The 14,046-nt window shown below is 33.5% G+C and overlaps 1 protein-coding gene across 3 annotated transcripts in view; it reads right to left on the reverse strand.

Annotated features, from left to right (window-relative positions):
* Window positions 1-11,869: 11,869 nt before the first annotated feature.
* Window positions 11,870-14,046, reverse strand: part of LOC144835713 (Fanconi anemia group J protein homolog) — a 59,971-nt gene continuing 57,794 nt past the window's right edge. For all 3 annotated transcript variants that reach the window (XM_078690781.1, XM_078690779.1, XM_078690780.1), the window contains exon 32: window positions 11,870-12,879. In XM_078690781.1, coding sequence (XP_078546907.1) covers window positions 12,808-12,879 — 72 coding nt within the window. In that variant the 3' untranslated portion in view covers window positions 11,870-12,807. The remainder of the gene's footprint in view (window positions 12,880-14,046) is intronic.

The following is a 14,046-nucleotide window of genomic DNA, read 5'->3' on the forward strand; positions in this document are numbered from 1 at the left end:
AAAATTAGGTAATCATAACAAATTCAAGTAAAATATAAAACATGTCAGTTGATTTTGTGTTTTAATAAGAATGTTTATTTAAGCTTCGAATAAATGTTTGTTGAATGTAAGCTTGATTCCCACGCAAGACGCAGCGCAAGGACGTAAGTGCAACGCAAGCGAGTTGACCAATCACAAGCGACAGTTCAGATAATCCATCGTTTGTGATTGGTCAAATTGGTGTGGCGGTGTGTTTTAAAACGTACCAGGAGGCCAGTAAAAACTGACACCCAACGTTATTATTATAGAACAATAATGAAATGGTAATAAAAACTCTATTAATAAACTTTCTTATTTCCACAGAATTTAATTTTATCCGAATTTACCTAAATTTATCGCCATAATTCAGTGGTCGCGTGAAAGTCGTTAATTAGTAGTTATATGAGACACGTGTGTATAATAAGCAGAGTATTTTATTTATTTTATTTTATGTCTTTAGGCAATGTGGCCAAGGATTACCAATAGTGAATTAATCACTGTCCTATCAGATAGGTGGTAATCCCCCTGATACAGGGGCTATTGTGTGAACCAGTTCACCGGGGTAACCCCCTACTCTTTTTCGAATAATGAACTGGGTTCTTTAAAGTACACACAGGTTATAACTGTGTACACTGGACCTACGGTTTATAGTCCTTATCCGATAAGACTTGTTCCACCACCAGAACTAGGAGCGAGTCGGCCTCGAACCCTTGCCGATGTTGTTGTTGGCTCTTTAGGTACGGTAAACGGCGCCCCTGCCTTAACCGCTCGGCCATATGACTCATAGAGTAGAGTAGATCATTGATATGGATTCCTAACTTGATTACAGTTGAATTATTAGACATGCAGCGTTGATCTGACGATAAAACTCCGTCATCATACCGGCAAGTTACATAACGCTTGGTGGTTCCTTTATGAAAAAAATAGGATGAGGAGGAAGAGCAGGAGGAGGGGCAGGAGGAGGAGCAGGAGGAGGAGCAGGAGGAGGAGGAGAAAAAAGAGGAGGAGGGGAGGAGCAGGAAGAGAAGAAGGAGGAGGGACAGGAGGAGCAGAGGGGCTGGAAGAGGGTTATGAGGAGGAACAGAAGAAGGAGGAGCAGGAGAAAAAGAAGGAGGAGGAGGGGCATGAGGAGGAGGAACAGAAGAAGGAGGAGGGACAAGAGGAGGAGCTGGAGGGGGGATGACGGAAGAGGATTCGTCGCAGGATTGGTAGATAGTTTTCGATTTGAGACGACCTATGACCCTTCCATTGTGCGCATGCGGGAACACTAAAAAGTGCTACCTTAGTAACGAGACAAAGCGTCAGTGAAATATCGTTATCTTGTGACAAACCATTTCATTATCACTGATAACACGATGTTTGTCAATAAATATTGTTATTACTGTATTATATTATTTATTATCAGGAGCAAACTGGGACCAAGTGCTACAAAATGGAGCTTTTAACAAACCAACTTACCATTTCTTAATTAACTCTCTTTTTGGCTTAATTTATAAATGTTTTGGCCTATAATTGTGGTTATACTGCTTGCCTCAAACGATAATGATGACGTAATTTCATAAAATGTTACATCCAGTACGGTATCTATAAAATGCACATACATTACCATACTAAAGTGCAATATAATAATATAATATAAATATTTTTAAATTATAAATATTAATTATATTTGCTCATTATAATTATACTGTTTCACTGCCAAAAATAATTAAGTGTATTTTCGCAAATTTGCATGTTACATGAGACAATTTCAATAGACAGAATGCAAATTTAAAAAGAAATACAACCTTTTGTAGTGTTTGACACTTTACCGGTACCTGTATCATAAGTCACGCTGATTAACTAATTATAACAATATTATTGCATTCATTTTATAGATATTTTGTACATTGTTTCTATTAATAAATGTATTATGAATTAGTCTATACAGCTCTAGTTTAATATTAGTAGTAAAAAGATAAATATTTTGGCACATGTGGCGTTTCATACGTATACTATTTGAGCTTGAAAAAATCGAAAAGCCGACTGGTGGACTAACATAAAAAAAAAACTACATACTTGGGGGTAAGTATAATTATTAATATGCAACACTGCTGATAATGACGTCATAGATCAAATATGTGCTGATGATGTCCATTTAAAATTCACAAACCTTTACAAAATATTTAATTTATTTTTAAATACCTCGATAATTTGGCAAATCTGGTGCACATAAATAGAAATATTGAGCTGGTGAGAAAAAACAATATTTGTCTAGATAAAATATTGCGGGCAAGAAAGTTCTACAGAATTCGTTTCGTTCTCGTTTATCTATATTTGTAATACTAAAACAACAATATTAATTCAAACTCAACTGTCTGGTGTGTATATTATACGATATTTAAATCCAATCAAAATACAAGACAAAGCAAAAGGTCTGCGGTCTACAAAAATGTAATACAAATTAAGTTTAATTCAAACCTTTACAAAACATAAACTAATATCAGGTTCTTTTGCATTGATTTCCATGTTAATTTAAACCTGTAATATAACGGCTATCGATCACCTATTATAAAAACATAAACATGTTAGTCATGTTAAACGTTAAAGTTTAAATTAATTATCTCCCTATTCAAACGAAATATCACGAACTGAGAACAAATTAAATTATATTGAATCAAAATGTGATTTAACATAATATAAGTTAAGTTGATCTACCGAAAGCTATCGTTAATTTAATTTAAATAATAACATTTTAAAAATACAAAAGGAAAGCCAAGGCGCGGGCGCGGGTATTTTATAATCATTATCAAGCGATAAGAAGGCCTCAGAACAAACGACACACTTAATTCATTTCTTTTATAGTTTTAGTGGCGTGGCTTGTTAGATCATCCTCAACTTTCGCACGTGAAATTGCCAACAATTACGTAATATATTTTTCCATGCATTTTAATTACAAGTAATTTATAATTCCCAGCAATGTTTTAACTGTATATATGAACTGTATATGTGACTGTGCAATTTGGTAGTAGTCACTCTCATACTGTACATTTAAAAGTAACACATCCAAATGCCAACTTTAAGTCAATGGCTACCAGATGTCTCTGTGAGACGGTTATTTGAACCAGAACCAGTACCAGTACCAGTAATTAAACCACAACTTTCAACAACAATATTGGTCCATTAGCCCATGTTTATCAATGGATTTCTGGTTAAATTTAATTATTTATTTTATTTTCTGTTTCGGCAAATGTTAATAACTTTATTAAAAATGCAAAATAAGCTATTCGAAATTGGGCCATTAGCTCATTATCAATGTATTTCTGGTTACATTTAATGTTTTTATTTCATCTTTTGTTTCGGCAAACGTTAATAACTTAAAAATACAAAAATAAAGCTATTCGAATTTAGTGTATGAGCATTTCGGTAAACTGCTTTATCTCACACACCGTATTTAGTCGCTTGGCAAGAAACAGGCACGCAGTTTATTGTCTCTAGACTTTACGGGAAGATCGCCTTGGTTTTTAGGCAGCTTGAATTAAAACAAGAGTATAAAACACATGTTGTCGTGTATGATGACGAATAATATTTGTGTCATCACAAAGTTGTAAATCAATGGCCTAAGGAAAATCTTCTCCTATTACGAGAGAGATCGGGTTATGATTTTTGATTAATTAGGTATTTTGATTTCAAACAAAGGAGTAACAATAGAGGGATGATTCCCGCTGGAATTCGTAATTGTTATCGTTATTTTACATAAAACGAATATGCAAGCCTGGGGAAAAAATGTGAAACGTAAAGATTAAATTATTTAATGTATATTTATCAAAACAAATACTTAAAAGCAAAGTAGTTATTGCCTTATTTTTAACGAAACGAGGGGATGTGATTGAGAAAGGTAATGGGTTGCTTTGGTTGGTAGATAATCAGCTAGGCCTAGCCTACAACTAACGTGTGAGAACTAACACATCGAAAACGTGAACCAGGCAAAGGGGATGTGATTGAGGAAGGTAATGGGTTGCTCTGGTGTGGTAGATAATTATTTTTAGAGGCCTAGGCCTAAAACTCGCGTTAAAACCAACATTCCGTAATGGTCCAAACGTGAACCATGGTGAAATTGGTCGCAACATTAGTTACATTCACAAAGTAGGACGCAACTGAAATTCATCGTTACGTCTCTTAGAAAAACTGTATTAACAGAAATGTCAAATAAAAACAAACTTCAGAGCGTTTCGATCATCAACCCAAAGGTACCACTGATAGTAATCTATCAAAATTACATAAATATGAACAGATCGTGATTGCTTTTAGACAGTTTATATATTTTATGATGACGGGTATCGAAGTCGATATGTAGGTCGGTGTAACCCCTGTTTTGTAACCCGAATTCTGTATCAGCCCAAATTCCAGAGGACCTCCCAAATAAGCATAAATTTGAAGAACACGATGATATGCGATCGGCAACCGTGACATTACTGTGTGGACACATCGGACAGCAGGTCGTAACTTTACGTCCAGCCGCCAACAACACGACTGGCTACATTGAGACTAAACAACTAATAACTCATTTGCATACTATACGCTTGATACGCAGACGAGAAGTCGCAACAAAAATGGGGTAAAAAAATCAATCACAATTCGCGTAAATCAAGAAAAGAAGACCAATAATATATTCAGGTTCTCTCTTTTTTTTAATTACACAGAAATTTCTCAACTTTTATGGCGACAATGGACGCAATTTTTCTTTTAAACGACTAAGTAACGGTCATAATATGTTTGTCTGGCTTAAATACGTCAGACTTTGACGACAGACGATCATAGGCGATTTGCAGAAAGTTACAATTTTGGCGCCAATCATCACACATTGACAAAATAATCTTTAACAAAAATTGTTTGCAAGAATTCAACAAAATCTTATACAAATAGCCTTACATGCACAATATAGGCCTATATATCGATGCGCAATAAAAATTAAACTTTGAATCCAGACAACCATAACAATATAACGTGCATAACATGATATTTAACAGGCGACATTATATTCAATAATTGAAGAATTTTTTTTGTAAATGAATAAGCGAGAAAACACGTCACAATAATGTGTTTAAAGATTGAGAAAACGTGTAAGGTTTTTCACACATAAGTCTGCATAAAAATACTCTTGTCAGACGATACAGTTATTGGCGTAATAATTAAGCCTACATCTAGTCACTACACAAATTGTAATCATCTTTTAGTTAGTAGACAAATCGCTTTGATAACTTGAGATATATTCGAACACGAACCGACGCTTAAAGGGAGCCAAACATATTTAATATAAAACATTGCGATGATTTACCGTACTTGCCGATCTATTATTAAATTGTTTAAAATGAAAAAAAATATCAACTTTATAAACGTTGCGTTTCTCTTCGGACTATTTGCGAGTTCGGCAACCGAACAGTAAACTATGACGTCACGCGGATGAATACAACTAATCGATTTGCGGTAAAATCATCAGTTTGCGCCTGTTACGCGATGATTTTTTATCCAATAATAATTTTACATTTATCTGTGATTTCATTAAATCTCCTTGGTGACATTATTTTGATTTGCAATTCGTATAATAATTTTTTCATCTCTTTTTGATGAGCTTAGAATATGATCAAGAATCGTGAAATTCATTAGGGCAACACAATAGCAACAACCTTCACGCCACTTAAGGTCGCAATCTTCGCAGTATGGGGTGATATTCTTCAATATTTCTAACAATTATATTCATTTTTTATTACCACGATTTAAGAATGGTTTGAATAATTATTTTCCAAATATTTTAATTCGCACACAAACCTCGACAAAGGAAAAATAAAATCAATATTATTGAAAAAGATTCAGACAAAAACTTTAGGTAAACGTCGTCGTCATACGAAGAGAAACAAGCGAACAAAAGGCCACCGTATTAATAATATTTTATCTAAAGCTAAGACAACTATTACCGTCTAAAGTAAACATAAGTTTTTCGCACATTGCTTGACGAAAAAAGTGCTTGAATGTGAACCATTAAGTTATCTCACGCACGACATTCACTAATATAACTAACCTAGTTTAATTAATTATTTTAATACAGAGCGTTCTATTTAACAGTCTCCTCCTAATATCGAGATCGTGTGAACAATTATAGCATTGTAATTTGTTACATAATGGGTGTTTTACACAGAAGGATCATGTGTCAATGCTGAACATATATTTTCATTTTAATCTACAGAGAACCTCTATTAAGGGGACACCTCAACAAAGTGTCCCAATGGATGTCTCTTAATGCATGCGTAACACAAATATTTGACCAATCGCAAGCATCATACGAACTGCCGCCTGTGATTGGTCAAAGATTTGTGTTACGTCATAGAGCTGTATAGAAACTATATATGTTAAATGTAACATGATCTATATATATATTTTTTTTATACGCAGAAAGAGTCGTGAGTTACAACCCTAGGTCAGGATTGAACCCTGTACCTTGGGATTGGAAGGCAAGCATGTTAACCACCAAGATATCTCCACTACATCTGCATAATATGTTCTTTATTTCGTTTACATAATCAAATTTAGAATAGAATTTAATTGATTGGCTATTGGTCAGCATAGATTTCAAAACGCAATAACGCGTCAACAACTACGCTCATAATTCACAATAACGCGTCAACAACTCCGCGGACAGCACGTCACCTTTACCGACATGACCCGTGTAAAATCTAGTGCCACGCGTGAAAAACCGATTTAGAATTTGTATGTAAATAAATTGTTATAATACGATACACGTAACGATTAGAATTGAAAATAGTAAATTAAAATTATCGATGCTGGGCAGATGAAATACAATCATGACCTCAAATACACCACTTAATATGAATTTTTGAACTGTAAAATCATTTTTCTTTACTTTTTTGTTGTTATTAATAAGTGTTGTGTAGAAAGATGGACGCGATACTGCGTAATCTCAAGTTGATAATATTAAATATAAAATAATACTTATTTATGATAAATTGACAATAAGTAAGAATAAAATTGCGTTCTCAATGCATTATATCCTTTAAATTAATGTTATTGTAAAATGTTTGTTTGTATAAATATGTGTTCACACAATTCACACTGTATAATTTAGGCCTAATGGAGCGTTATACAGATAATTCGTTCCTCGCTTGTGATTCGTCAAAATAAATCTGTAAAGCTCTGTCTAACACTATCAAACTAGTTTGACAAAAAATGCGTGGTGTGCCCAAATATGGTAGTGATATGACATCATCGTGTCCATGGGCACATCACATTTTGTTTCACATAAAGTTTAATAGTGTAGAAAAAGCTTTACGCGTACGTTCTTGTTTTGCGTCCTAAAGTGGGAGCCAAGCACAAGCGTCAACACGTAGCAATTGTGCGTCTGCATGTTGGTCAAACGATCTAGGCAGTAACGCATAGGCCTAGTTAAGTATGGTTATACATCATAAGTCCGTGCTTGGAATCAAGTATAATTAACACAAATACACTGAAAAGACAAGAAATGCTAGAAAATGATCAACATGTAAAGAAGTCATGTACGCAAGTCTGTAGACACGACACGTGAAAATCGTGTCCAGCTTACCTACAAATCCTCGTTACATTTACAAGAACTATAAACAAAATCTACACAAACAACACAAAACGAAGACGCTCTGTCGGCGCGGAAAAAACGTGCAGACAACATTAAAAAAAATGTTTGAAATGAAGTGGGTCGAAGTAGAAAGCGGAACTGACAAGATACACTTCAGTTGACACTCACGATGTAAATCACTTAGTTACCAAGTCCATTGATATTTTGTGCGTAGCACTCGAAGCGTCGTAATACGCGAGTCACGCAACACCTACAACACAACAACCTTTTATTTCATCGTCTTATTTTAAGTCTATTTTTTATCGGCTCTCATATTGTGACTTCGCAAACCTGTGATCCTTCTTAATCGGTTAACAATAACGTTAAGTGATTTTCAGAGCCTAGCGATAGAACTGAAGTATCACTTGACGCTTGTATAGATGTCTAACATACTGCAAGCGACTCAATTGACTTGCAAACACAACTTTATCGTTGTACTTATCAATTAGAAGTCGTGATTTAATCATAAATACAATGCATTAAGTTCGACACAATAACAATAACAAAATCATTTTAAATGCGATGTAAAAATTGATGAAATTAACCGATAACACATCCTAAACAAGGTCAAAGTATCAATTAAATGTATAAAATATTAAAGATTTAAAAAAAGCAATTGATGTAATTGACAACCAATTGGGTTTTTTTCTAAAGTTATGCGATAAATAATATTACAGCATATGGATTTGTGACCGATTATACTTAAAAGTTTATAAGTATAACAAAATGATAACCCACATCGCGTCAGAATGTGTGTGCGCTCAAAAACTGATACCGTATTTAGTACGCGCGCGTCGATTATGCGAGTCTTTTCGCTGACGCGCCAGCCAGAGAACGACCTGCTCGATATTGATGGTTAAGTATTTACAGCTAAATATTATAAGCGCGATGGACTTACAGGACAGTGTCGCTATTCGTGTGGACAGACGAACGTGCGATTTTTGTTTCTCTCCCGTAGTACATAAATCACTTGTATCAAGGAGATTTATTCTTGTTTTATTCTTGTGTTTGTAATTACTAGAATGCGATCGAGGATGAAGAGGCGGCTTAGAGCTAGGGAATAAAAAAATATTCTCCTACATGTTACGCTGAATCTGACAGGTTTAAAACGTCTTTGACTAATTCATCGCTAAGAGATATGATAAATGACCGAACGGAGAGATAATTACCAGAAATATAGACGCACTTAAAATGTAACAATCTCCCTGATTACTGCTACTTAGCGACTAGATGGGGCACCTTTGGAAATCTGTGTGTCGATTTTAATAATGGTCAAACCGGTTCACATTCAAAATGATTTGCTTTACAGATAATTATAGAGCATGTTGGTTAGCGCGCATGTGACGCAGTTATGTGATGTGATAACGGGGAGCTAGGTCACGCACACACAACTAAAGCTCTGTCTACTTTAAAATACGTCGCAATACATGCGCACATAGTCTTAATATGTTTGTGGGTTTGGACAGTTACAAGTACTGTACTCAAGGAACACAATTACGAAAAATAAAATGAAAAAAGAAATTATCTATTCATATTTGCATAATAAGTCGTATTATTTTCGTAACGAAAGAAGACAATTTGTGTTGAGCGCATTTCATATTCATATTTTTCACTTTTTACTAATAACGTATATAAAGTGGAGGAGCCTAAATGAAAGCATTGTAGCCGCGCGAACGCGTACAAAAGCCGTACCACAATATCAACATTTCAACGCGAATATCAAAATGTATTCTTTATGTCACTCCAACGAAGGCTTTTTAGGCTATTTATACGATTGATTACGCATCAGTTTTGGAATCACTTTATTAAATAGGGGCCGTCGTCAGTAATTCATTTCGGATTGCTTGGCGATTAAAATGACACGTTCCCGTCTCATCTTAATGAAAGTAAAGTAGTCCGCCCCCAGGGGAACGTCGATAAAAACAATCAGCAATACTTTGAATTAACTAGTTTGTATTATTCTGCCTCAAATATACTAATTACGAATCTGATTTGCATCGAAGGTAAATGTTTAGTCAAATAAACCGGAGAAGAAAAAACTAAACTGGTTAAAATGAATGCGCATTCAGACAAATTGATTTTGTTTAAATTTATTATTGAGAACAAATTGATATTATTGCCGTGAATGTTAAACGTTATATAAAAAACATGATGTAAACTGTTAAGCTCTGTCTACACTATCAACACTTTATGTGACAAAAACATGTGATGTGCCCATATATGGACATGATGATATCACTACCATATTTGGACATATCACTACCATATTTGAGCACATCACACTTTTTATAAAACTAGTTTGATAGTGTAGACAGAGCTTAAGATTACATTGTTGTAATCTATTTAAAGAGTGAAAGTTGTAACACTCACACTCTTCCCTGATTGGCCACAAGTATTCAAGTCATTGGAGCAGAACAAGGCCGGGTCATGATTTGACCTTGTGCCTAAAAATGGGGAGAACAAAGCGCATGCGACGGAATTGGGGTTTGTTTCCCTGCCCGATTCCTCGACACATTTTTGGCGTATTCAGGTCCACGATAAAAACGACAAAATTATGCGTATATCCCTACGTCTTCGTTTCGAAATTGTTATTCTTTAAATTATTCAAAATTATCTATTATATTTGTATTTCTATTAAAGGAAAGTATAATCATATATTGATTTAGTTCGTTTCCGATAATCTTTAGAAGTTTGTTTACTTTGTTTTCTTTATAATATTGTTCTGTAATTTTTGTTGTGCGAAGTTTAACAAATAAAATGAAAATGAAAAGCTTCAAAACCCCACCCAATGTCATGATGGCCAATTGTATTTCTTCTAAACAAAAAACATTACCAAAATTACTACACTATCAAACTAGTTTGACAAAAGAGTGTGATGTGCTCAAATATGGTATTGATATGCCCAAATACGGCAGTGATATGACATCATCATATCCATATATGGGCACATAACGTTTTTTTTTCAACACCATACGCGTTCTACGCATCAAACTCTGTATACACTATCAAACGTTATGTGACAAAAAAATGTGATGCTCCCATATATAGACATGATGACGTCATATCACTACCATATTTAGGCATATCACACGGGTTTTTTTTCAGAGCTTTATATTATTTGGCATCCTATTAGTATCGCCAATTACGAGTAGCTAGTTATAAGTATATATATATATATTTATGATTGACAATTAATGATATAACTGACGGCTCGTCTCTCTTACCTTTCTTTAATCATCAACAGTTTATAGTTGAACATTTTCGAATTAATAGCACTTACAAGATTTTAGTGGCATATTTATTACCTAGCTAAGCACTTTTTCAGACAATTATCTTTAGTAAATAGTCCATCATTTGTAGTTATTTTGACGCTAATGCGAGCTATATTATCATCATTACAATAGATGTATTAAAAGGTATATACTCCTTCTCAAAATTAATCGCGAACAATACGTGTACAAGGGCCTTCAATTTAGAATAATAATACTACAATAATACTAGCATTAATTATTTGCACTTTCGACAGGACAATATAGCACTTATATTAGTCAATGTGGTATACTTATACTTTTAAAACATATTACATTGTTATTTTAACCTCGGAATATTTAATATAAAACAGCGTATGATGATAAACTCGATATATCTCCAAACATTCATTCTTGTTAGCCATGTTGTATTACGGTATCCATTGGGATAAATAAAAAGCATTGTATATATGTATAATTGTATTGTATATACATAAAATGCTTAAATAAATATCTCTTTGGGTATGGGTTGGTGTCTCTTATAACCACAGCTAAGATTTGGGTAACGCTGGCCGATCTCAACCAAAAAAAAAATGTGTGTAGTTGGTCGCTTTCTTGTAGATGCTTTGTAGAACGTAAATTTCTTTTCTGTGCTCTGTTCTGGGTTGACCAACTAGCATAGGTGTTTAGCACCTGTTTGGTCTTTCCTTGCCTTTTATATTTGTTTTGTCTTGAATAAATTAATATTATGGAATGAATAAATTAACCCTCCTGTGGACAGTGGCCGGAATGAGGGACGCGGAGAAATGAAAAAAGAAACAAAAACATTTAAATGTATTCCGTTCGGATTCAATAAATATGAACGCAGCGCTTACAAATACACTAATCCGTAATTAGCATTATATTTTGGTTTTTTTTTCTTATTAAAGATTGTATTTAAAGAAGTATACGGTAGATCAAAAACAGTATAAATACATTTATTAGTATTATTACAATAAATCAATACATTTAATAAGCATACTTTAATATATCAAATTTACTAAAAAAACATCATTGAATTTCAAACAGTTCAAATATATCACTGCTTCGTCTTATCAAAAGGTACAAAAAGACGTATGAAATGGCGGCAATAGTAGGCCTACTTAAATGTTCAGACTTTATAAAATTGTTCCAGTGGAGAGTTTTAGTGAGGTAAATTATTATTGGTCAAATAGTGATAATAAACTATACATTCTTATTTACAACTAATCCAATTACCATCTCAAGTTATAGTTATTTACTGTAAAGAAGTCAGCATGGTTCCTATGACTGGTTCCTTATTTAGGGACCAATGTAACAAAAAACAACTCACTGTTATGAATTTCTCATTGGATTTTGTCAATCTAGATTAGTCTAGCTAGCTTAATAAAGTCCAAAAAATTGCATAACAGATCGTTTAACTTAAGCCTACCACTAGCAAAGTTTTGTTTGTAAAGGTCTGTCTCCACTATCACACTTTATATGAGAAAAAAATGTGATGTGCCCATATATGGACATGACATCATATCACTACCATATTTGGGCATATCATCACCCTATTTGGGCACATTATACTAGTTTGATAGTGTAGACAGAGCTTTAGTCTTGTAATTCTAGACAACATTTGGTGAGTAAGCACAGCTGCAAACCCAGAGGTTAGAAACAATAGTTTGCTAGTGCAAAGCTCTGTCTACACTATCAAATGATGTACCCCGATGATGTCATATCACTACCATATTTGGCCACATCATACTTTTTTTGTCAAAATAGTTTGATAGTGTAGACAGACTTTGCTCAAAACTTGGTCAGCCTTTAACAATAGGCTATAGGCCTATCATTTGTCTAGTGTATTCAAATGCACTGCATTTGTGAAGTTGTTAGTTAAGAAAAGTAACTTGACAAATCTTGCACAACATTTTGACAGAAATTAAGATGTTTGGTAAACAACCATATCTATAATGAATAAAGAAGAAAAAAAAGAATATGTGAATGAAAATACGAACAAAGATGGAAAATAATGTTAGTGGTTATTTAAAAAAAAGAGAAATAATTAATAATGGTGTGTCTACATAACTGTTAAGCAATCATACATCATCAAATCTAGTCACCGAAAGCAAAACGCCACCGTATAACATTTCAAATATATGTGGCAAAGTGGTATGATCGCATAGAATTCTCTCGTTGTTTCGTGAAGTCGCAAGTCACACAGTCGCAAAGTGCCTGTGCGCGGGGTACGGTAGCAACATTAGAGCTAAATAACATGTCAGTATGGTGCTGGTGTTTTACAAATTTAGAATTATTAAATAATTATTAATAATAAATTAGTTATTAGTAATTAAATTATGTATTAATATAAGTCACAAACATTAAGAATAAACAAAAAGATTGTTTAAATGATTTTATGAAATTTAAGGATTAGGTCTACAGTATATCTACTACTAAACTACTAAATCTATTTAAAGACAGTGCCCATTTATACTCATAGGTATAGCAAGTGACAACAAACAGTGTAATAATGATCAATAAACCTCTGTCTACACTATCACACTAGTGTGACAAAAAAAGTGTGATGTGCCCTAATATGATAATTATATGCCCAAATATAGTAGTGATATGACATCATCACCGTGTCCATATATGTGCACATCACATTTTTTTTGTCACATAAAGTTTGAAAGTGTAGACAGAACTATAAATTCTAAGCTATAACAAAAAATAAAACAATTATGGAAACAAAAATAATTTCATACACTAATATTTAATAAATTTGCAACATTTTTCTTGTAAAAAATGTTTTTTAAGAGAATCAAACTATGGTAACGGTATCAGAGAGCATTAAACTGTTACATTAACACTACATGCCATTCACTAAACTAATAATCTAACAAAAAAATGATGAACAATACTTCATGCACACATGTACAATATTTTATTGGACATTTAATACCAATTTTAATATTGTACACAAATTATCCAAGACCAATATAAATGTACGAATTAAAGAAAGAAAACCAAAATCCACTATCGCTAATAAGTTCCATATAAAACATCAATAAGTGACAAGCATAAGCCAATAACAAAGACGTAAAAATCCAAATATGACAAAATTGCAAAAATATA

The sequence above is a fragment of the Antedon bifida genome, chromosome 2, assembly GCF_963402885.1.
Source record: "Antedon bifida chromosome 2, ecAntBifi1.1, whole genome shotgun sequence".
Classification (NCBI taxonomy): Eukaryota; Metazoa; Echinodermata; class Crinoidea; order Comatulida; family Antedonidae; genus Antedon; species Antedon bifida.